The following is a 21,851-nucleotide window of genomic DNA, read 5'->3' on the forward strand; positions in this document are numbered from 1 at the left end:
TGTTGGGTAAATTGAATGGATTAAAGGCCGATAAATCCCCAGGGCCAGATAGGCTGCATCCCAGAGTACTTAAGGAAGTAGCTCCAGAAATAGTGGATGCATTAGTAATAATCTTTCAAAATTCTTTAGATTCTGGAGTAGTTCCTGAGGATTGGCGGGCAGCAAACGTAACCCCACTTTTTAAGAAGGGAGGGAGAGAGAAAACAGGGAATTACAGACCAGTTAGTCTAACATCGGTAGTGGGGAAACTGCTAGAGTCAGTTATTAAAGATGGGATAGCAGCACATTTGGAAAGTGGTGAAATCATTGGACAAAGTCAGCATGGATTTACGAAAGGTAATCATGTCTGACGAATCTTATAGAATTTTTCGAGGATGCAACTAGTAGCGTGGATAGGGGAGAACCAGTGGATGTGTTATATCTGGACTTCCAGAAGGCTTTCGACAAGGTCCCACATAAGAGATTAGTATACAAACTTAAAGTACACGGCATTGGGGGTTCAGTATTGATGTGGATAGAGAACTGGCTGGTAAACAGGAAGCAAAGAGTAGGAGTAAACGGGTCCTTTTCACAATGGCAGGCAGTGACTAGTGGGGTACCGCAAGGCTCAGTGCTGGGACCCCAGCTATTTACAATATATATTAATGATCTGGATGAGGGAATTGAAGGCAATATCTCCAATTTTGCGGATGACACTAAGCTGGGGGGCAGTGTTAGCTGTGAGGAGGATGCTAGGAGGGTGCAAGGTGACTTGGATAGGCTGGGTGAGTGGGCAAATGTTTGGCAGATGCAGTATAATGTGGATAAATGTGAGGTTATCCATTTTGGTGGCAAAAACTATTATCTAAATGGTGGCCGATTGGGAAAGGGGGAGATGCAGCGAGACCTGGGTGTCATGGTACACCAGTCATTGAAGGCAGGCATGCAGGTGCAGCAGGCAGTAAAGAAAGCGAATGGTATGTTAGCTTTCATGCTGTAAAGCACTTTGGTTCAAATACTGGTTTTGTTGAAAAGTGCTATATAAATAAAGATTATTATAATTATTATTATTATTGCAAAAGGATTTGAGTATAGGAGCAGGGAGGTTCTACTGCAGTTGTACAGGGTCTTGGTGAGACCACACCTGGAGTATTGCGTGCAGTTATGGTCTCCAAATCTGAGGAACAACATTATTGCCATAGAGGGAGTGCAGAGAAGGTTCACCAGACTGATTCCTGGGATGTCAGGACTGTCATGAAGAAAGACTGGATAGACTTGGTTTATACTCTCTAGAATTTAGGAGATTGCGAGGGGATCTTATAGAAACGTCCAAAATTCTTAAGGGGTTGGACAGGCTAGAATGCAGGAAGATTGTTCCCGATGTTGGGGAAGTCCAGGACAAGGGGTCACAGCTTAAGGATAAGGGGGAAATCCTTTAAAACCGAGATGAGAAGAACTTTTTTCACACAGAGAGTGGTGAATCTCTGGAACTCTCTGCCACAGAGGGTAGTTGAGGCCAGTTCATTGGCTATATTTAAGAGGGAGTTAGATGTGGTCCTTGTGGCTAAAGGGATCAGGGGGTATGGAGAGAAGGCAGGTATGGGATACTGAGTTGGATGATCAGCCATGATCATATTGAATGGCGGTGCAGGCTTGAAGGGCCGAATGGCCTACTCCTGCACCTAATTTCTATGTTTCTATGTTTCTATGATCCGAGGGGCCTGGAGGTGGAGTGGTGGGTGAGAATACTTTTTATGTAGGTGGGGGCAAGCCCATTGAGGTCTTTGTAGACATGGAGGAGGATCTTGAAGTTTATATGGAACAGCACAGGGAGCCAGTGGAGAGAGGCCAGGATCGGGGTGATGTGGTCCCTTTTTCGGGTGCCCGTCTGGAGTCTCGCTGCGGTGTTTTGGATCAGTTGCAGGCGGGACAGGGAAGATTGGCTGATGCCTGTGTAAAGGGAGTTGCAGTAATCTAGGCGGGAGGAGATGAATGTGTGGATGATCTTTTCCAGGTCATCAAACTGGAGGAATTGTTTTATTTTAGCAATCGTCCGAAGCTGGAAGAAGCTAGCTTTTACCACGGCATTGACTTGTTTGTCAAATTTCAGTGCTGAGTCAAATATCGTGCCAAGGTTTTTGACATGAAGTTTGAGTAGTGGTGTAAGGCTTCTAATGCTTCCTGCTATCATTTTGATTGAGTCCGAGGGGCCGAGAAGGATGACCTCAGACTTACTCTCGTTTAGTTGGAGGAAGTTCTGGGCCATCCAACACTTTATATCCTCGAGGCAGTGGGTAAGGTTAAACAGATTTGGGCTTCAGTGGGTGATAGAGTTGGGTATCGTCTGCATAGCAATGGAGGCTATTCAGGTGATATAGGGAGGTTTCACGGCAGTCGGGTCACGACCCATGACTCGTACTGTTGCTACGCTACTCCAAGTGGAGTCCACGCGATGTACTGCAGGTAAGCACTTACCATTGTTTCCAGCATAGCGGGCCCGTTAAAACCCGCCAAAATTGTCAATTTTTGCGCTGTAAATAATTATGGAAATCAGGATAAGCGTGTGAGACATTTAGCCTACTTCAGAATTCCAAAAGTGAGGAGAAATGACGATAGATAGAAGCGAGAGCTGAAGGGACAACAACAGACAGGGTGCTTAGCGAACATTGGCCGTTTGCTCACTGCATTTCATCAACTAAGGTATTATTTGTGTTTTTTATTGATTCCTTTCGCATCTAAAAAGTTTCAGGTGATAAATCTGGCTGTAAATTTTTTAAATCGCCCATGGTTCTCAAGTGGGCTTTTACACACAAAATGAAAATGCATCAGAAGAAAAATATACAGCCAGATTTATCACTTCTGAGACTTTTTAGATGTGGGGGCACTCGTTTAGGATCCTCCTTCACCATGTAGAAATCACAAGAGTGTTTATACAGGTGCACAACCTTTTATCCGGTGTTCTGGAAACCGAAAAACTCCGAAAACCGGCCATTTTTTCCAGGATGTCGTTTGCACACCAAAGCTCGCGTTTGGCGCCAAACTTGACCCGAAACGACCCACGGTCAACCCAGGTCTGTACTACTGTAGCGGCTGCCTCCTCCCCGGAGACTGGGGAGACACTTAAACATCTGTAAATCATTGCTTAAATGTTAGTCAGTTAGTTTGAAGGGCTTTTATGTGAAGGGGGGGTTGAAGGGGTAAACTTTAATTCTTAGTCCCCTACCTGGTCGGAGAGGCGGGGAGCGGTCAATGCCTTACCGGGTTGCCGTGCAGTAAGCTCCGCAGCGCTGTGGCTGCCAACTCCCAGCTGGGGCTGCGGGCGGTGCCGGTTGTAGCTCCGACCCCGGCAACTCTACCCCCCCCCCCCCCCCCATAATGTTTGGGACACATGGCTTCACATGTATTTGTAATTGCTCAGGTGTGTTTAATTGCCTCCTACATCCAGGTATAAGAGAGCTCTCAGCACCTAGCCTTTCCATCACCTTTGGAACATTGTATTGCTCTTTATCAACATGAGGACCAAAGTTGTGCCAACAAAAGTCAAATAAGCCATTATGAGTGAGAAACAAGAATAAAACTTAGACACCAGCCAAACCTTAGGCTTACCAAAATCAACTGTTTGGAACATCATTAAGAAGAAAAAGAGCAGCGGTGAGCTTCCTAATCGCAAAGGGACTGGCTGGCCAACGAAGACCTACAAGCTGATGACAGAAGAATTCTCCAATAAAGAAAAATTATTAGAGAATTATTAGCCCCCAAAACAAGCATCAGCTAAAGATGGCTGCAATACAGGTCTGGCAGAGCATCACCAGAGAAGACACACAGCAACTGGTGATGTCCTTGAATTGCAGACTTCAAGCAATCATTGCATGCAAAGGATAAGCAACAAAATACTTAACATGACTACTTTCATTTACATGACATTGCTGTGTCCCAAACATTATGCTGCCCTGAAATGGGGGGACAATGTATAAACACTGCTGTAATTTCTACATGTTGAAACCAAAATGTATAAAAATTGCCTTTATTAAAATCTGACAATGTGCACTTTAAGCACGTGATTTTTTTTTCTATTACAAATCCCAAATTGTGGAGTACATAGGCAAATAAATAAATGATGGATCTTTGTCTCAAACAGTATGGAGGGCACTGTGTATATATATATATATATATGTATATATATATATACACACACACACACACATATATCTATACACACACACACACACATATACACACACACACACACACACACGCACACACACACATATATATATATACTAGACTAAGTGGGACCCGTTGGGTTCCATGTTCACACGGGAGGGCTGGTCCCCCAACGCAATATTCCACCTCTCCACCAATTCCAATATTGGTGGCCAGTGGAGGGGGGGGGGGGGGGGGGGGGGGGGGGAGGGGGGGGGGGGGGGGGGGGGGGGGGGGGGGGGGGGGGGATTCTGGAGCTAGTATGGGTATTGTGGGCTGAAGGGACTGGTTTCCAGAGGGCTAGTATGGACATTGTGGGCCAAATGGATTCTTGGGGTGGCAGCTCAGCCACTCATGCCTGATGTGCTGGCAGCTCACTCACGGCTGGTGGGCGAGCAGTTGACGCACGGCTATTCCTTGAAATTCCATTTCAAGCAGTGTGCAAGGCCACCAAATTCAAATACAGTTTCCTACCATTTCAAGCAGGGTGCAAGGCCACCAAATTCAATTGCAGTTTCATACCACTTCAAGCAGGGTGCAAGGCCACCAAATTCAAGTGCAGTTTCATACCATTTCATGCAGGGTGCAAGGCCACCAAATTCAAATGCAGTTTAATACCATTTCATGCAGGGTGCAAGGCCACCACATACAAATGCAGTTTCATACCATTTCAAGCAGGGTCAAACCACCATAAAACCACACAAAATACCACACTCACAGTTCTGTAGACATTCAATGTGTTCAGTTGATTCACAGCTCAAGTCGTGATCTCTCCCTCCCCCATCTTGCAGAGACTGAGCCACACCCACACTTCCGGGTTTTATAATCCCTCCCCCCTCCCACCGGAAGGGGCGTGGTCTTCATGGCGTGATTGACAGGAGAGAGATTCTCAACATTTTTTTAAACACTAATAACACTTTTATTTTTCATTGATGGGAAGAATCCTCTGCACCTGATGAGTGGAGGGGGACTGAGTAAGATGGCCAGAAATCACAGCCATAAGTGGTAATGTTTTACCTAAAATCAATATACAGTGCAAACAGGAAGTTGTCAAGTTCAAAGTAGTTACCACCACCAACAACCATTTGCAGTGCCGCATTTCAAAGCAGTTACCACCACCAACAACCACTGCAGTACCACATTTCAAAGCAGTCACCACCACCAACCATTTGCAGTGCAGCATTTCAAAGCAGTCACCACCACCAACAACCATTTGCAGTGCCGCATTTCAAAGCAGTCACCACCACCAACGACCATTTGCAGTGCCGCATTTCAAAGCAGTTACCACAACCATCAACCATTTGCAGTGCAGCATTTCAAAGCAGTTACCACCACCAACGATCATTTGCAGTGCCGCATTTCAAAGCAACCACATTTTCATTTTCAAACCACATTAAGGGCACTCACAGTTGAGTGCACATGTGTTCAGTGTTATTCACAGCACAGAGAGACGTGACCCTCTCGCTTCCTCCATCTTGCAGAGACTGAGTGAGGCACAACACTTTCAGGTTTTATAGTCCCTCCCCCCTCCCACCAGCACGGGCAGCAGAGAGAATGTCAGTTTTTAAACATTAATAACTCTTTTATTTTTCATCGACGGGAAAAATCCTCTTGTCCTACGCAACGGAGGGGGACTCCGAGTAAGATGGCCAAAAATCACAGCCGTAAGTGGCAGTGTACATGCAACAGCATCTCCTCCATGCCAACTGACCTGTTGAATTACTCTGGTGCTTTGTGTTCTATGAAAAGAAAACAATGCTGGAACTGTGAGATTAAAAAAAACAGTGCAGTTGCTTTCTTCTTGCGGCAGTACCCCTGTTAATGCTAATGTTTGAGGTCACATTGATGGGAATGTAAAAATGGGCTGAACAGTAGTGTGTCCTGCAGTCACGATGCCTGCCCTGGTATAGGTGATGTGGACACAATTGAAGTACAGGTACCTGTCTTGTACAATTATATATTTTAATAAGTGCTAGTGTTTGTACAAGGGGTAGTGTCAGATTTTTTCTGATCTGTCTGCTAAATCACCTTGTTATGACCATGCTATGGTTCAAGCATTTTGTCAAGAGAAAGACCCAGTTGGACTTATGCTAACATTTCTTGCTATTAATTTTTACAAAATAGTAGAAACTTAGGCTGTATATTTGAGAAGAAAAAGAGTTAGCATTTGAGGTGGCAGACCCTTATCTTCAACCGGGATCATCTGACAAAGGGTCTTTATCCTTAAACATTAACTCTGTTTCTTTTCCCACAGATCCTACTGAATATCTCCAACGTTTTCAATAATTATTTTAGATTTGCAACATCTGCATTTTTATTTCAAACTTTCCTTACTTGCCATTTGTGCCTTGCATTCCTTCTCAGTCACCTGGGGGATCAGTTTGTCTCCGTTTTGGGATGCAGACTGGGATTTTTTTTCAAAGTCAAAGTCCTCCTTGATTTCATCTGGGTGTGTTCACTGGTGATCATCGTTAGGGTCAGCCAAAAATAATTCTACAGGTGAGACTCCCATTCTGGTTTGACTCTCTAGAAGAACGTTTAGCCACCATACTGTTCTTCAGTAAAACACAAATTGCTGGAGGAACTCAGTGGGTCCTGCAGCCTCCAGGACAGAATGGACAAGAGAGTCAGAAGAATCGTCCTGACCCAAACCAGCACCTGTCCATCCTCCCCCAGGTGCTTGACCCACTGAGTTCCATCAGCACTTTGTGTTTTGCCTATTTCTTTAAGCCACCCATCATTCATTATTTACCACTCATTGTGACAATATACAAGTCAATGTAGGGATGTCACAACATTTTGAGATGTTAAAAATCAAGCCTGTAATTTTATCCCATCAGATAAAGCATAAAAAAAACCTTTAATTGATACCTAATTCACTTTCATATCTTCAGTATTAAAAAAATGATGGTCATTTTCATACTCGGAAATTAGCATCTTGTTCCCTATTGTTTTTCTATTAACTTAACACAAAAGCTGTGATCGAGGGCAAGGGCCGGTTTCACAGCCATGTGTTCAAAATCCCCAAACATCCACTCTCAAGATAATCAAAATCATTATTTTCTGCACAATCATGTCATAAGAACATCTAAACTATCCGTGTTTTATGTAATTGTCTATCCATGATCAATATTTTCATACTAATATCTGACTAAAAACTTCCACAGTACATACAGATATCGAGGCCAAAATAACTTATTTTGCATCATCAGATTAAAATGAAATTACACCAAAAACTCGATGAGATGTTAAATAAACATCCGACATACCTTTTGTTTTGTCCTGAACTTGATTCCGTTATTTGGAAGGCGTTTAAGTTGAACCCGACTTTCAAATCCAGCAATCCAATAGACCAGCAACGTTTTGGAAAAAAAAACACGAACGGGATGACAGAACGAGATTTCCTCTACATCATAAGCTTATCATATGAGGAAATCCCTCTCTGACAACCAAAGAAAAACCTGCATTTAACTCACAGCCTCTCGAGTCGCACGCACAGGCAATGGGCAGATCTAGAGCGCCACTGATTGCGGGGTTTGTAATGTTACTAGTCAATGCATTTGAGTTCCTGAATGCAACAGTGGATCAGCATTCAAGTCTTTCACTCTTGGTATTGTCTATGACGCTGTGCTTGCTGAATTTCACTCTGTGGAGTGGAAATTGTCAGTGTATGGTTTATTTTAACATGGGGTAGCTGTTGTACCCCAACTATAGCAAGAACTTTACATATCTAGATCATGACCCAATGGCAAGGGATATTGCGGTGACAATGCCCACGTGGTTTATCGTACAGCTTGTTACTGCTGGCAATTAGCCAGCAGCCTCACGTGAAGGCCCAGGCACAAGAGCTGAATAACAGCCCCGAGGTCAGATGCCCTAATTGGCCTTAACTGCACAGGAGCAGTAATGAGGAGATTTTATGTTAAAAGGAATAAACGAGACACAAGGTGTTTGGCAAAGCTTTGTGTCGCTTGTCCTTTACTTTCGGTCGTGAAATTTAGTGGATTCTACAGTACCATGATAATTGGAGACCAGGCTTTGCTGCATGGGCAGTTAGCACAAATGTTGGTGCCACCCAGCACAGATACAGTACGTACACAAACACACACATTGACTTGAGCACAGTCTGCATTCACTGCTTCTCATTACTCATCCTCTTTGCCAAGAACAGTTCCCCAGGTCCCACACCTGACTGCACATGCAGGTCTATTTCCAGTCCTTGCCTCTGGCTGCTTCCCTGGCTACCTCTAGCCAAGCACCTAAACAAACATAATTAGAAATAATTCAAATCATTATATAGCAAAATAATTTTAAAGTTATTGCCCTGCTCTTCTTCTCCTAATCCGCAATTCTCGACTCTCCACAGGAATCATTGGCATTTTATTTTCTACAACCTATTTGCTACAACATAAATGGCGGTGCTGGCTCGAGGGGCCAAATGGCCTACTCCTGCACCTATTGTCTATTGTGAAATAGTAAGTGCACAACCAATTTCCATCAACCCCAATAAAACTGGACACCTCATTTTGTTTGCCTGTGAAACATCGCAATGGTCCCTGAATCTAACTCGTGGAATCTCAACCCCTCCCTCCAGGATGTATTTCAGTTTGAACGGCTGTCACAACTGGTTCTGTTTGGAACTACCAGCCACGGGCAGCACCATTCAATTAACTGTGTAACTTAAAAGACAAAGATATATACACACTAATCTTCTTGGTCTAAAATTTTAGTCTATTACATAAATCTATTTTTATGAATAACATGTTCAACGTTTGTCTTTCAATTGGGATAGCCAATAAGTAAACTTTATTAAGACGAGTTATTGATAGTTCTCTAAACTTGAAGACATTTCAGTTAAATCTCTGGATATTCATGCAACATCTTTTGCTACATCTTTAAACCTTGACCAGCTGTCGGCACAATGTCCATAGCACTAGCATTTTACCATTTCTTGCAGAACAAATGAAAACAGTTATCATTGATTTCTCAAGATTGCTAAGAATTTTCTGCACAAGACATCCCTCATCTCTCCCCCTCCACCCTTTTGAATGAATAAGTTTATGGGCCAAGTATTCACATACAAGGAATTTGCCTTGGTGCTCGCCCGCAAGTGACATGATATACTGTGACAGTTAGGAATGACACATAAAACATTAATAATAAAACATTATTGATTCTAACAACAGTTAAAAATGTGCTTTTCAAAAGGTGATTTTAAATTTGAACTGTTCAAGAAGGACATAAGTATATGCAAGTTTATTCACTTAATATTCAATGTATAGGTAAATTGGAATTACATCAATTTATAAACAGGAACCACAGCAGCAAACAAACATGTAGATTTTAATAATTTAAAAGTAATGTCATAACTGTTAACTATATCTGTTTTATATTTAAATCATGTAAAAAATATTTATATTTAATAGGCTGGTAAAGTTGGTCTCTTATTTCTTTGTTGTAATATGCAGGGATTTAAGAATAGGTAATTTAGTTTAGTTTAAAGATACAGCGCAGAAACCGGCCCTCCGGCCCACTGAGTCTGCACCAATCAGCAACCCCCACACATTAACACTATCCTACACACACCAGGAACGATTTTACATTTATACCAAGCAAATTAACCTACAAACCTGTAAGTCTTTGGAGTGTGGGAAGAAACTGAAGATCTCAGAGAAAACCCATGCAGGTCACGGAGATATCGTACAAACTCCGTACAGAGAAGCACCTGTAGTCAGGAGAACCCGGGTCCCTGGAGCTCTACCGCTGAGTCAATTTGGTCAAATTAATCTAATTGCATCGTTGGACCCTTGATGACTGAAAAGGGTGAATTTATTATGGGGAACAAGGAAATGGCAGATGAGTTGAACAGGTGCTTTGGATCCGTCTTCACTAAGGAGGCCGCAAACAATCTTCCTGATGTACTGGTGGCCAGAGGATCTGGGGTGACAGAGGAACTGAAGGAACTCCACATTAGGCAGGAAATGGTGTTGGGTAGACTGATGGGACTGAAAGCTGTTAAATTCCCAGGGCCTGATGGTCTGCATCCCAGGGTAATTAAGGAAGTGGCTCTAGAAATCTTGGGCACATTAGTGATAATTTTCCACTGTTCTATAGATTCAGGATCAATTCCTGTGGATTGGAGAGTAGCTAATGTTATCCCACTTTTAAAGAATTGCGAGAGAGAGAAAACACAGAATTATAGACCAGTTAGCCTGACATCGGTGGTGGGGAAGATGCTGGAGTCAATTATATAAGATGAAATAGCGGCATATTTGGAAAGCAGTAACAGGATCGGTCCGAGTCAGCATGGATTCACGAAGGGGAAATCATATTGACTAATCTTCTGGAATTTTTTGAGGATGTAATTAGGAAAATGGACAAGGGAGAGCCAGTGGATGTAGTGTACCTGGACTTTCAGAAAGCATTTGATGTCCCACATAGGAGATTAGTGGGCAAAATTAAGGCACAAGGTATTGGGGGTAGAGTGCTGACATGGATAGAAAATTGGTTGGCAGACAGTAAACAAAGAGTAGGAATTAACAGGTCCCTTTCGGAATGGCAGGCAGTGACTAGTGGGGAACCGCAAGACTCGCTGCTGGGACCGCAGCTATTCACAATATATATTAATGATTTAGATGAAGGGATTATGCAACATTAGCAAATTTTCAGATGATGCAAAGCTGGGTGGCAGTGTGAACTGTGAGGAGGATGCTATGAGGATGCAGGGTGACTTGGACAGGTTAGGTGAGTGGGCAGATGCAGTTTAATGTGGATAAATGTGAGGTTATCCACTTTGGAAGCAAAAACAGGAAGGCAGATTATTATATAAATGGTGTCGTTGGGAAAAGGGGAAGAACAACGGGATCTGGGGGTCCTTGTACATCAGTAAGTCAATGAAAGTAAGCATGCGGGTACAGCAGGCAGATAAGAAAGCATATGGCATGTTGGCCTTCATAACAAGAGGAGTTGAGTATAGGTCATTGTGCAGTTGTACAGGGCCCTTGTGAAACCACACCTGTAGTATTGTGTGCAGTTTTGGTCTCCAAATTTGACGAAGGACATTCTTGCTATTGAGGGAGTGCAGCGTCGGTTCACAAGGTTAATTCCCGGGATGGCGGTCCTGTCATATGCTGAGAGAATGGAGCGGCTGGGCTTGTATACTCCGGAATTTAGAAGGATGAGAGGATTTCTTATTGAAACATATAAGATTATTAAGGGTTTGGACACGCCAGAGGCCGGAAACATGTTCCCGATGTAGGGGGAGTCCAGAACCAGGGGCCACAGTTTAAGAGTAAGGGGTAAGCCATTTAAAAAGGAGATGAGGAAACACTTTTTCACACAGATAGTTGTGAGTCTGTGGAATTCTCTGCCTCAGAGGGTGGTGGAGGCCGGTTCTCTGGATACTTTCAAGAGAGAGGTTGATGGGGCTCTTAAAGATAGAGGAGTCAGGAGATATTGGGAGGAGGCAGAAACGGGGTACTGATTGGGGATGATCAGCCATGATCACATTGAATGGCGGTGCTGGCTCGAAGGGCCGAATGGCCTACTCCTGCACCTATTGTCTATTTAGAATTGATTTAGTTAACTAGATGTGCTCCCATTGCAAACATGTCATTCCACGAGACCATTAATTTGCACACAAAATATTGAAGTGAACTATGCAATTATAGACATGTGCTCATGTTTAAGCCTTCATATTTACTTGTGCTCAATAAAAACTAGTTACATTTACTGTAGTCTCCATGTGACTCAAAGTCACAGCATATCAATCAGCTTAGATTCAAATGGTAGATTCAAAGCCTTTAAAAAATATTTTAAATGAGCTCCGATTGGTAATGGTTTATTTATCACGTGTACCAAGATGCAGTGAAAAACCTTATTTTTTGCTATCCAGTCAAATTCTACAAGACGAGCACAATCAAGTCATACGCAAGTACACAGGCAGTGAAACAAATACCAGTGCAGAATATAGTGTTACAGTTATAGAAAGCGCAGATTATAAAAAGGGGAATGGCCGTAATAAGATAGGATAGGAGGTCTGGACTTAGCTTACGAATGGTCTTTTCAGTAGTCTGAGAGCAACAGGGAAGAAGCTGTTCTAATGTGTACCATTAAACTAAAGCGTATTATTGAAATACAGTTATTTAATCATAAAACGCCTTGAGATGAAGCCCTACATCTTATTGGCTTTTCAAATTATCCATTAAATTAAAAAAACGAATTCATAATGACTGCTGTGGGCAAAGCTTCTGATATTTTCCCAACCATTTTACAACAATAATATAGGAAAGAAAAAATAACAATAAACAATTTTTTAAGTCTTTGTTTATTTTATAACAAATTACAGTGACATTAACAGTGCAATATTTATAAATGACCTTGCTAAAAATAGATAATGTGCATTAATTATAAAGGTAAAGCATACTTTACAGTTGGTATTTGTTCCACTTGAATAAAACATTTCTTTAGCAATAAGAAACAATGTAAATATCTAATAGGCAGTTGATACGCATGAAGCACTTGTTAAAGGAACAGACACAGTATGTGATTCTTCTTTATCATACAAATATACATTAAAAAATCCACAGCATCCATAGATAGCATTTTCGTTCTCGGTGTTCTACTAAGCCAAACTACATTTGGACTTCAAGAGTTATGTTAAGACAAAACTCATACTAGTCATTAATGGTTACCCATATGCATGTCTTTCTGTCAAATTTCTTTCATTTACACTCAGTTGGCCACTTAGTTTCATCAGTAACTTCACGATGAGACCAGCCTGTAGGATGGAGGCAAAAAATAAATGTACCGGTAATTGAAAGATAAATTAAAAGAGAAAATGAAAACAATCACCAGATTATACACAAATACCTGACATTGTTTGACAATAATAGAGATTTATCTTTATCTCAGGAGTGCTCAGAATGATTTCTTACCTGCTTTGTATGTACAACAAGACTCATTTTATTTTCCAAACTGTGAATTTGAAAGTAGGCATCTGCTTCACCCAGCTGCCACACGAGGGAGCCGTACTTAAGGCTAATCAGCAAAGCCTAACAAAAATGGGACATGTCAAGAAATTATTACTATTCACTTCAGTAACTCTCAAGTATATTGTAAATGCCAGTAACAATTAAAATGTCCATTAGAAATGATCAATTTGTATATAGTTCTGCAGCAATATATGACGTAGAAAGAGGAAGAAAACAGAATTACAAACATATGCTCTGGATAGACAATTCTCACCTACTCAATTCTCAAGTGTCAACAGTGTTTAATTATATGGACCAGCAACAGAACAATGAAATTCTTAAAAGCTGCAGCTTTTGCAAATATATTAACGGAATAATATAACAAATAAATGTACAATAATAAAATAAATTATTTATACGATTTAACCATCCCATAATTATAGAAACATAGAAACATAGAAATTAGGTGCAGGAGTAGGCCATTCGGCCCTTCGAGCCTGCACCGCCATTCAATATGATTATGGCTGATCATCCAACAGTATCCCGTAATACCCCCTATGCCAAGAGCCAATCTATCCCTCTAAATATAGCCAACCTGGCCTCGACTTTCTGCGGCAGAGGTTCCAGAGATTCACCACTCTCTGTGTGAAAAAAAGTTCTTCTCATCTCGAGGATTTCCCCCTTATCCTTAAGCTGTGACCCCTTGTCCTGGACTTCCCCAACATCGGGAACAATCTTCCTGCATCTAGCCTGTCCATATTAAGATATGCAAGAGAAATATGTACTAACCCTTATACAAAGTCTATAGCAGTATTGTGCTGAGGTAATTAACCGATCATCGAGTTACACCTGTTCATATAAATATATATATATATATACTGATGGAATTTATGCTTGGACAACCACATATACCATCTAGGAGCTGCCTGCACACTGGCCAAAGTCCGAAAACCTTTCTATACCAACTAAACGTGCCAACACTGAACCTGTTCCAGTTCACGCTTGATAATTATTTGTAAAATGTTCCCTTTCTTTTCCCACACTAATGGCCACAATTCCCATTTTCTAATTAATTAGCTGTCTTTAGACAACATCAAAAATATGGCTTCCATTTCCATGCATTAGTTATCGAAGCAATGTCCACCAAACATCCATCATGAAGGCCAATCGTATCAGCATCTTTAATACTCTGCTACAATCTTCATTCCCTGCCCATCAACTCAATCCCTCTACCCACCATACATGTCATATTATCAAAGATAGAGACCAGCATGTGCAGTTCCTTTTTATTACAATTTGTTATATTAGTACTTTGTTTGGACCATTTACAATAAATTTACCTTAGTTTCCATGTTTACCAAGTGCAGACCTCTTGTGTTTACGCCCACGTAGACCTTGACAACTTTATGACCACTTGAGCTAGCTTTGGTATATATTTGTCCTGTGAAAAAGGCTGCTCCGTAAGTTGGAAATTCCCAGCAAATTTGCAGGAAGAGGCGTTGAAGATGGTGCATCTCCTTACTGATTCCTTCACGGCTGCTTAGGCTCTATTAGAGATCACATTCTTTCAGATATATATTTCAAAGGAAAACACTGCAATTGCTCAAAGGCACAAGGACTGCAAAATGCTTTGCAGTTGAAAAAACTGCAAAAAAATCCTGCTGTTAACAAATAACGTAATTTACAATATATCGTTTCCCTTTTTGTGAGAAATTTAAAAAGTACTTGTTTTGAGGTTTGTCGAGTGTGTGTTCAAAATTATTGTTTAAAACATTTGTGAAAACAGTGAAAGAAACAAATCATTATACAATGTTCTGCATTATGTAGAAATAACATCTGTTTGAAGCTCACAACCTAGAGGTTTCTAAGAAGAAACCTTAATGCATTTATCTACACCTATGTATAGGTCCAGACAACATGCAACATGGATGCTCCTGGTAATGGTGACTAACTAGAGTTAAAAAGGGAGATGAAATATTTACCATATACCATAACAATGTATGAGAGATGTAATCAAGATTTTTTTAATTATGATGCCTTAGTGGAGTTATGGTAACTTCCTTTCTTGGTTAGGGAAGAGGTAACAAAAGATAATTTGCGATTTATCTAGCAAAGTGCCAGTATAGACATTACTGTTTGTAACCTTTAGATGATTTGGGATTTTTTTTCCATTCATTCATTTGTTTCAGGCTCATGATCTGAATGACATGTTCAAGAAACGAAATACACCAAAAGCTATAAATCAGAAATAAAACAGAAAATGCTGAAAACTGGTCTGGTGATAGGTCATCAACCTGAGAAGCTGAGCTTTGTTTTTCTTTCACACTGATATCACCTGTGCTGATATGTATTCTAGGTTTTTCTGCTTTTATTTAAATTATATTTTTGCAAGTGGGAGTTGGAAAAAATTGGAAATTTGCAAATTTAGGGGTCTGTAGGTTATTTATGATAGGATTTTTTCCTACTCTTTGAAATGTCTTTTCGTCAATAGGCTTTCGATACACCGCGCTTTACTAACCAGAGCACCAGGGGAGCAACGTTTTCTATCATTTATGCATTTTTGACTAGATAGCACTGGATGACAATAAACTAAACTAAACTAGATGTGAGACACAAACACATAAGTTACGCCAATGATCTAGAGATTTCCAGCAGCAGTAAACTGTCTACTGCATATCGACTGAAGAATTAATCATTGGAGAAATGGAAAGGAAGCTGACAATCCCCCTTTCCTATTAGTTAATGAAAAAAAGAGAATTAAAATCTTAAGAAATCTGGACATTCACTAAAATATAAATTTATTTTGATTAGAATATTGTCATATATACCAGGGTGCAATTAAATTCCTTGTTCACATGACCCATAGCGAGTATTCAGTATACATAGTGTATTGATAAATGCAATAAATACGAATACTAAACTGCAGTTTGGTGGAAGATTGTATGGCAAAAATGAAGTAGTGCAAAAGAATATTCAAGTACAATCACAGAATAATAATTGAGGTAGAGTTAAGGGTATATGGCAGCATCTCTGGGAATGGGGGTGTGAAAGATATTATTGGTTCAAGAGTTAGGTAGCAGTGGGGAAGAAGCGGATGTTCATTCTGCATATCCAAGCTTTCAAGCTCCTCTGTGTTCATCTGGAAGGTTCAGAGGGACAAGGGAAAATAGCCAAGGTGACAGGCATGCTTAACAATAGTTCCAGCCTTCCCGATGCAATGCCGCAAAAGATCGACTGGATGGAAGGGTGATTCAGATTCAGATTCAATTTTAATTGTCATTGTCAGTGTACAGTACAGAGACAGAGATCAGCATGTTTGGGCAAGAAGATAGAAACAAATTACTGGAGTAACTTAACGGGATGGGCAGCATCTCTGGAGAGAAGGAATGGGTGAGTCAGTGGAGGGGAAGATACAGAGGTATGGAAGTGTGAGAACAATACATCAAAGGGGCTGAAGAACAAGGGCAATGTAGAATAGATCATTGGTAGCTAGAAGAAGGTAATAACAAAGAAAACAGAGATAAATGTAATCAGGGACAGTCAGACTGGTCAGGGAACTGTGAAAGGGAAGAGACAGAGAGTGAGAGCGAGAGCAAGAGCGAGAGAGAAAACAAAGGTTACTTGAAGTTAGAAGTCAATATTCTCAAGCGAAATACGAGGTGCTGTTCCTCCAATTTGCACTGGGCTTCACTCTGATAATGGAGGAGGCCCAGGACAGAAAAGTCAGTGTGGGAATGGGAGGGGGAGTTAAAGTGTTTAGCAACCAGACAAGGCTGGGCAAGGCTGTGTTTATTACTCTCTGCAGATTCAGCTAGTCAAGAGAAGAGCAGTTGCCATTCCAGGATAAAATGCATCCCCTCAGAACACCTTCTGTAGTACAACTGTAGAAGTTTGAGAAAATCTTCATAAACATGCTGAATCTTCTCAGATGCCTAAGTAAGTAAATATGCTGATATGCTTTCTTAATCATCGCATCAGCGTGAAGGGACTAGGTTAGATTGCTGGTGATAAGAATGCCTAGAAACCTGCAGCTGTCGACCATCTCTTCAGCAGCAACAAGGATAGGATTATGTTCAACTCCTCACTCCTTTAGGTCAACAACCAATTCTTTCATCTTTCTGACATTAAGGGATAGATTATTGTCCTGACACTACGACACAAGGTTCACAATCTCTTTCCTACACAATCTTGCATTGTTGTTGTTGGTCCAGTGATATAATTTGCAAATGTAAAGAACAAGTTGGCAAAAAGCAAACTGCGAGAGGAACTCGAAGGTACACAAAAATGCTGGAGAAACTCAGCGGGTGCAGCAGCATCTATGGAGCCAAAGAAATAGGCAACGTTTCGGGCCGAAACCCTTCTTGAAACGAGAGGAACTCAGCTCGTCAGGCAGCATCTGTGGATGTAAATGGGCAGAGGATGTTTCAGATCATGACCTTTCATCACACTTGAAATGTCATCTGTCCATTTCCCTTCACTGATGCTGTCTGACCTGTTAAGTTCCTCCAGCAATTGTTTTCTGGCTCAAGATTTCAGTATCCGCATTGAGTTGGCATTGTACTCGGCCACACAGTCATGGGTACACAGGGAACACAGCAAGAGCCACACAAGTCGGTGTGGCATCAGTGTTTTCATGCTGGAGGAAATATCATGAACCACTCAAACCAACTGAGGTCTGCTGGTAAAGAGGTCTAGAAGCCAGTTGCAGATTGGGACTCCAAGGCCAAGATTCAGGGATGAACTAATTTGGTATTACTTATGATTTAAAAATGAAGTGTAATTACTTCATATTAAAACCATAATAGAATAGAATAGAATAGTTTCTTTATTGTCATTGTAACATGAACCATGTACAACGAAATTAAAAAATGTCAGCCAGTCAGTGCACCATTCAAACATTTCTAAAAGCTAACGATACATACAAGGTAAAATATTAAAAGATAAACAACTAAATAAATATCACGAAAATAGCACGCATAAACACCCAACCCTCCATAATCTGACAAATAGCCTAATTATGAGGATTTACAAGCATGAGGACTGGTGGATGATTGTTCATTGAGAACTTAACACGCTTATTGTGTGTTTGTCTTTCATGAACTAACATATCATACTAGTAAATTATTTTGTATCATAAAAGCATTTCGCATATCAGCTTTAATAAATTAATATTTGTTACATATAACAAAATAATTTTGAGAAAATACATGGAAAATTAAAATCAGTTTTAAAAGAATGTAAAATATCAAAAAAACATCTTGAAACAGACCTTGTACTCCTGTAGAATCCTACCAATCCAATGTGGCCCCTTGCTTTTCAGTTTGGTGCATGGTAATATACATTTGAGATTTTCCTCACTGAAAATACGTTAATAAACACAAGTAAGTTAGAAACACTGAAAGATGTTAAGGAAAAATATCTTGTAAAATAGCAAAACAAAATTAATTGAATTAGTAGGAAATGCATGGAATTAAGATACTCAGATACATTGCAGAAACTCCTGTATTAAATCTCTGATCTTAGTCGAGATTAATTTTATAAATATAATTAAATTCCCTGTCTCTCTTTGCATGGGAAGATAAATTAATTAGGTGCAGCTTCTTTAACAGACAGTACACACTTAAGGATATTGGGTAGATTAAGAACTCAGCTTGCCTCTGAGAAGCTGTAGAATGATACTGAAAAACATTAGAGATTCATTATTGACTTCATTAAACCATGAGAAATGTGCATTTGTTAAGGAACTATATTTCAAATAAAAAGCGGAAGTACATTCATATTTGTCAATGCAAAATTAAAACCTCCCATGTCCAATAATTTAATATCTACAAATATATTTATAAATTGAAAATACGTGGTTTGAAAGGGAATTTTTTTTAAAAATAAATATGCAACTCAGCCAGTTCCTCTTAAGATAAAGAATGGGTTTGTTTGGAAGGCTTACACACCTGAAATACTGGCACTGCCTTTTTTTCTACAAGTACTCACTAAATTGCTGAGATTAGCAGAATTTATGTTTTAAACAAAATTATCATGTCGGAATGCAAAAATGTATGAAATTATTGCAACTGTTTAATTGTCTCTTATTGGAATGTATTGAAAAAAAATACATATTTAGTGATAATCTGGATCTTAACATCTACCTATCAAACTTAAGGTGAGATTGCAAATAAGATTCCTTTGTGATTTTGAGTTTACAAAACACTTTCTCACTGAAAAGGGAATGGCAATTTAATGGTCCTACCCCATATGTAAAACTGCATGTCTTTTTGGCACAATGCTTAAGGCCAAATATATTGGATTTGGAGAGAATGTTATTCAGATTCAGAATTTAGAGAGTAAAATAATAACAACAGCTGATGCAATGTTTTTATCGAGTAAAGTTATTATTAGATTGTCTTCAAATCTGTCTAAATCGTACTGGTATTGATTTATGTTTTTATAGTGGTAAAGATTTTGTTGGTTTAACTGCTATTTGAAAGCAGTGCCCATTAAACTATTGAATATTGTGAGGATGGCTGTCAAAGTATGCAGCGGATATTGATCAGCTACATAAATGGGTGGGGAAATGACAGATGATTTAAACTGAGCAAGTGTGAGGTGTTGCACTTTGGGAGGCTAAATGTAATGGGAAAATATACAAGTAGATAGAGTGATAAAGAAGGCATATGGTCTGCTTGCCTTCATAGGTCAGGGCATTGAGAAAAGAATCAGGAAGTCTTGATACAGCTTTACGGTACTAGTTAGGCAGCATTTGCAGTATTGTGTGCAGTTCTGATTGTTCCACAACAGGAAGGACGTGGACGCCTGGGAAAGGGTGCAGAGGAGGTTTACCAGAATGATGGCAGGATTAGAGGCTATTCGCAACAGGGAGGTTGGACAGACTTGAAATGTTTTCACTGGTACGCCAGAGATTGTAGAGAGACCCCCTAGAAGCATATAAAATTATGACAGGCATCGATAAGATAGGCAGTCAGAACCTTACCCTAGCAATGAAAAATCAATTACTAGAGGACATAGCTTTAAGGTGAGAGCGCAAAGTTTAAAGGAGATGTGCAGGGTAAGATTTGTATTATACAAAGGGTGGTGAGTGCCTGGAATGTGCTGCCGGGGTGGTGGTTGAGGCATATACCATAGTGGGATTTTAGAGACTTTTAGATAGGCATATGGACATGCAGCGAATGGAAGGATATGGATTATGCACAGGCAGACAAGAGTTGGTGTTGGCACCATGTTCAGCACAGATATTGTGGGCTGAATAGCCTGTTCTCGTGCTGTACTGTTCTATGTTTTATGAATTAAAATCCAATCCAGTGAAAGACTTTTCATTAGGTAATTGCTATTCCACAGAAGGGATTAACGGAGACAAAAGAGGGTTATAATATATTAATTAAAATATGAAATAATATGAAATAATAAAAAGCATGTTTCATATATTCAAGGTTTTACCATAAGGTAGACAATTAAGTTTCCCAGGGTCAATCAATTGACTTGGATGTCTTCATTTATAGCGCTAAGTAATAGAAAGTTTCTCATCCATAAAAACTAAAATAATCAGCTGAGAGATGAAGGAAACCAAGTAGCAGAAAAAACAGTTGGAAATCTCAAGTTGAAATCCCTGTGGATTTGGTCTGTCTGCATTTGATATGTTACTTATAATTATACTCACTTGAGGAATCCCTGCTTATGTTTTTTACTGTCATAATTTCCATAGATGATTTGAAGAAGTAGACCAGCCAGAATTATCAACTGGCTGTCAGCACAAGGATACAATCCTTTCAGCAGGCTGCTACGTGCCTCATCAAACAGAATGAGGATAGCCAATGGATCGTCCACCTTTAATACACAAGATATAGTACATGAAGATCAAAAAACTGCAGATGTCCAAAACCGGAAATAAAAAGAGAAAACGCTGCAATCTTTGAGCAGGTCAGACAACATCATTGCAAAGAGAAGTGGGGTGGAAGATTCATGTTTGACACTCTTCATCAGAATTGGGAAAGAGAGAAAATTAGATATATGTTGCAGGAAAGGTGTGGCAGTTGTGGGAATGGATGTCACAAAGAGAGAGAGAGGGAGAAAGAGAGAGAGAGAGAGAGAGAGAGAGAGAGGGAGAGAAAGAGAGAGAGAGAGAGGGAAGGGAGAGGGAGAGGGAGAGGGAAAGAGGGAAAGAGGGAGAGGGAGAGAGAGGGAGAGGGAGAGGGAGGGAGGGAGAGAGAGAGAGAGAGAGAGAGAGGGAGAGAGAGAGAGAGAGAGAGAGGAGAGGGAGAGAGGGAGAGAGAGGGGGAGAGAGAGAGGGAGAGGGAGAGAGGGAGTGGAGAGAGAGAGAGGGGGAGAGGGAGGAGAGGAGAGGGAGGGAGAGGGAGCAGGGGAGAGGGGGAGAGGGAGAGGAGAGGGAGAGGAGAGAGAGGAGAGGGCTCTTAAAGAGCGGAGTCAGGGGATATGGGGAGAGGGCAGGAACGGGGTACTGATTGAGGATGATCAGGGGCCGAATGGCCTACTCCTGCACCTATTGTCTATTGTCTACTACAATGACTAATTTTATCTTAATTTTCATGATTATTCTTCTTTTATTTTTTTTTTAATTTAAAATTAAAAGTGTTAGAACACTAGGAGTTATAAAGCCAGACCTCCTGTACCAACAGCCTACCATTTCAACACATTTCCTTATGAGCTGCAATTACTTTTCAGTCAGTC

At 40.5% G+C, this 21,851-nt stretch overlaps 1 protein-coding gene across 3 annotated transcripts in view; it reads right to left on the minus strand.

The window, feature by feature from the left end:
* Positions 1-12,730: 12,730 nt before the first annotated feature.
* The window catches only part of krit1 (KRIT1 ankyrin repeat containing), a 50,039-nt gene continuing 40,918 nt past the window's right edge, over positions 12,731-21,851 (minus strand). For all 3 annotated transcript variants that reach the window (XM_055656055.1, XM_055656049.1, XM_055656063.1), the window contains 5 exons: positions 20,824-20,990; positions 18,424-18,511; positions 14,495-14,701; positions 13,119-13,235; positions 12,731-12,961 (listed from right to left, as the gene is read on the minus strand). In XM_055656055.1, the coding sequence (XP_055512030.1) occupies positions 12,872-12,961; positions 13,119-13,235; positions 14,495-14,701; positions 18,424-18,511; positions 20,824-20,990 (669 nt within the window). In that variant the 3' untranslated portion in view covers positions 12,731-12,871. The remainder of the gene's footprint in view (positions 12,962-13,118; positions 13,236-14,494; positions 14,702-18,423; positions 18,512-20,823; positions 20,991-21,851) is intronic.

The sequence above is a fragment of the Leucoraja erinacea genome, chromosome 2, assembly GCF_028641065.1.
Source record: "Leucoraja erinacea ecotype New England chromosome 2, Leri_hhj_1, whole genome shotgun sequence".
NCBI classification, from domain to species: domain Eukaryota; kingdom Metazoa; phylum Chordata; class Chondrichthyes; order Rajiformes; family Rajidae; genus Leucoraja; species Leucoraja erinaceus.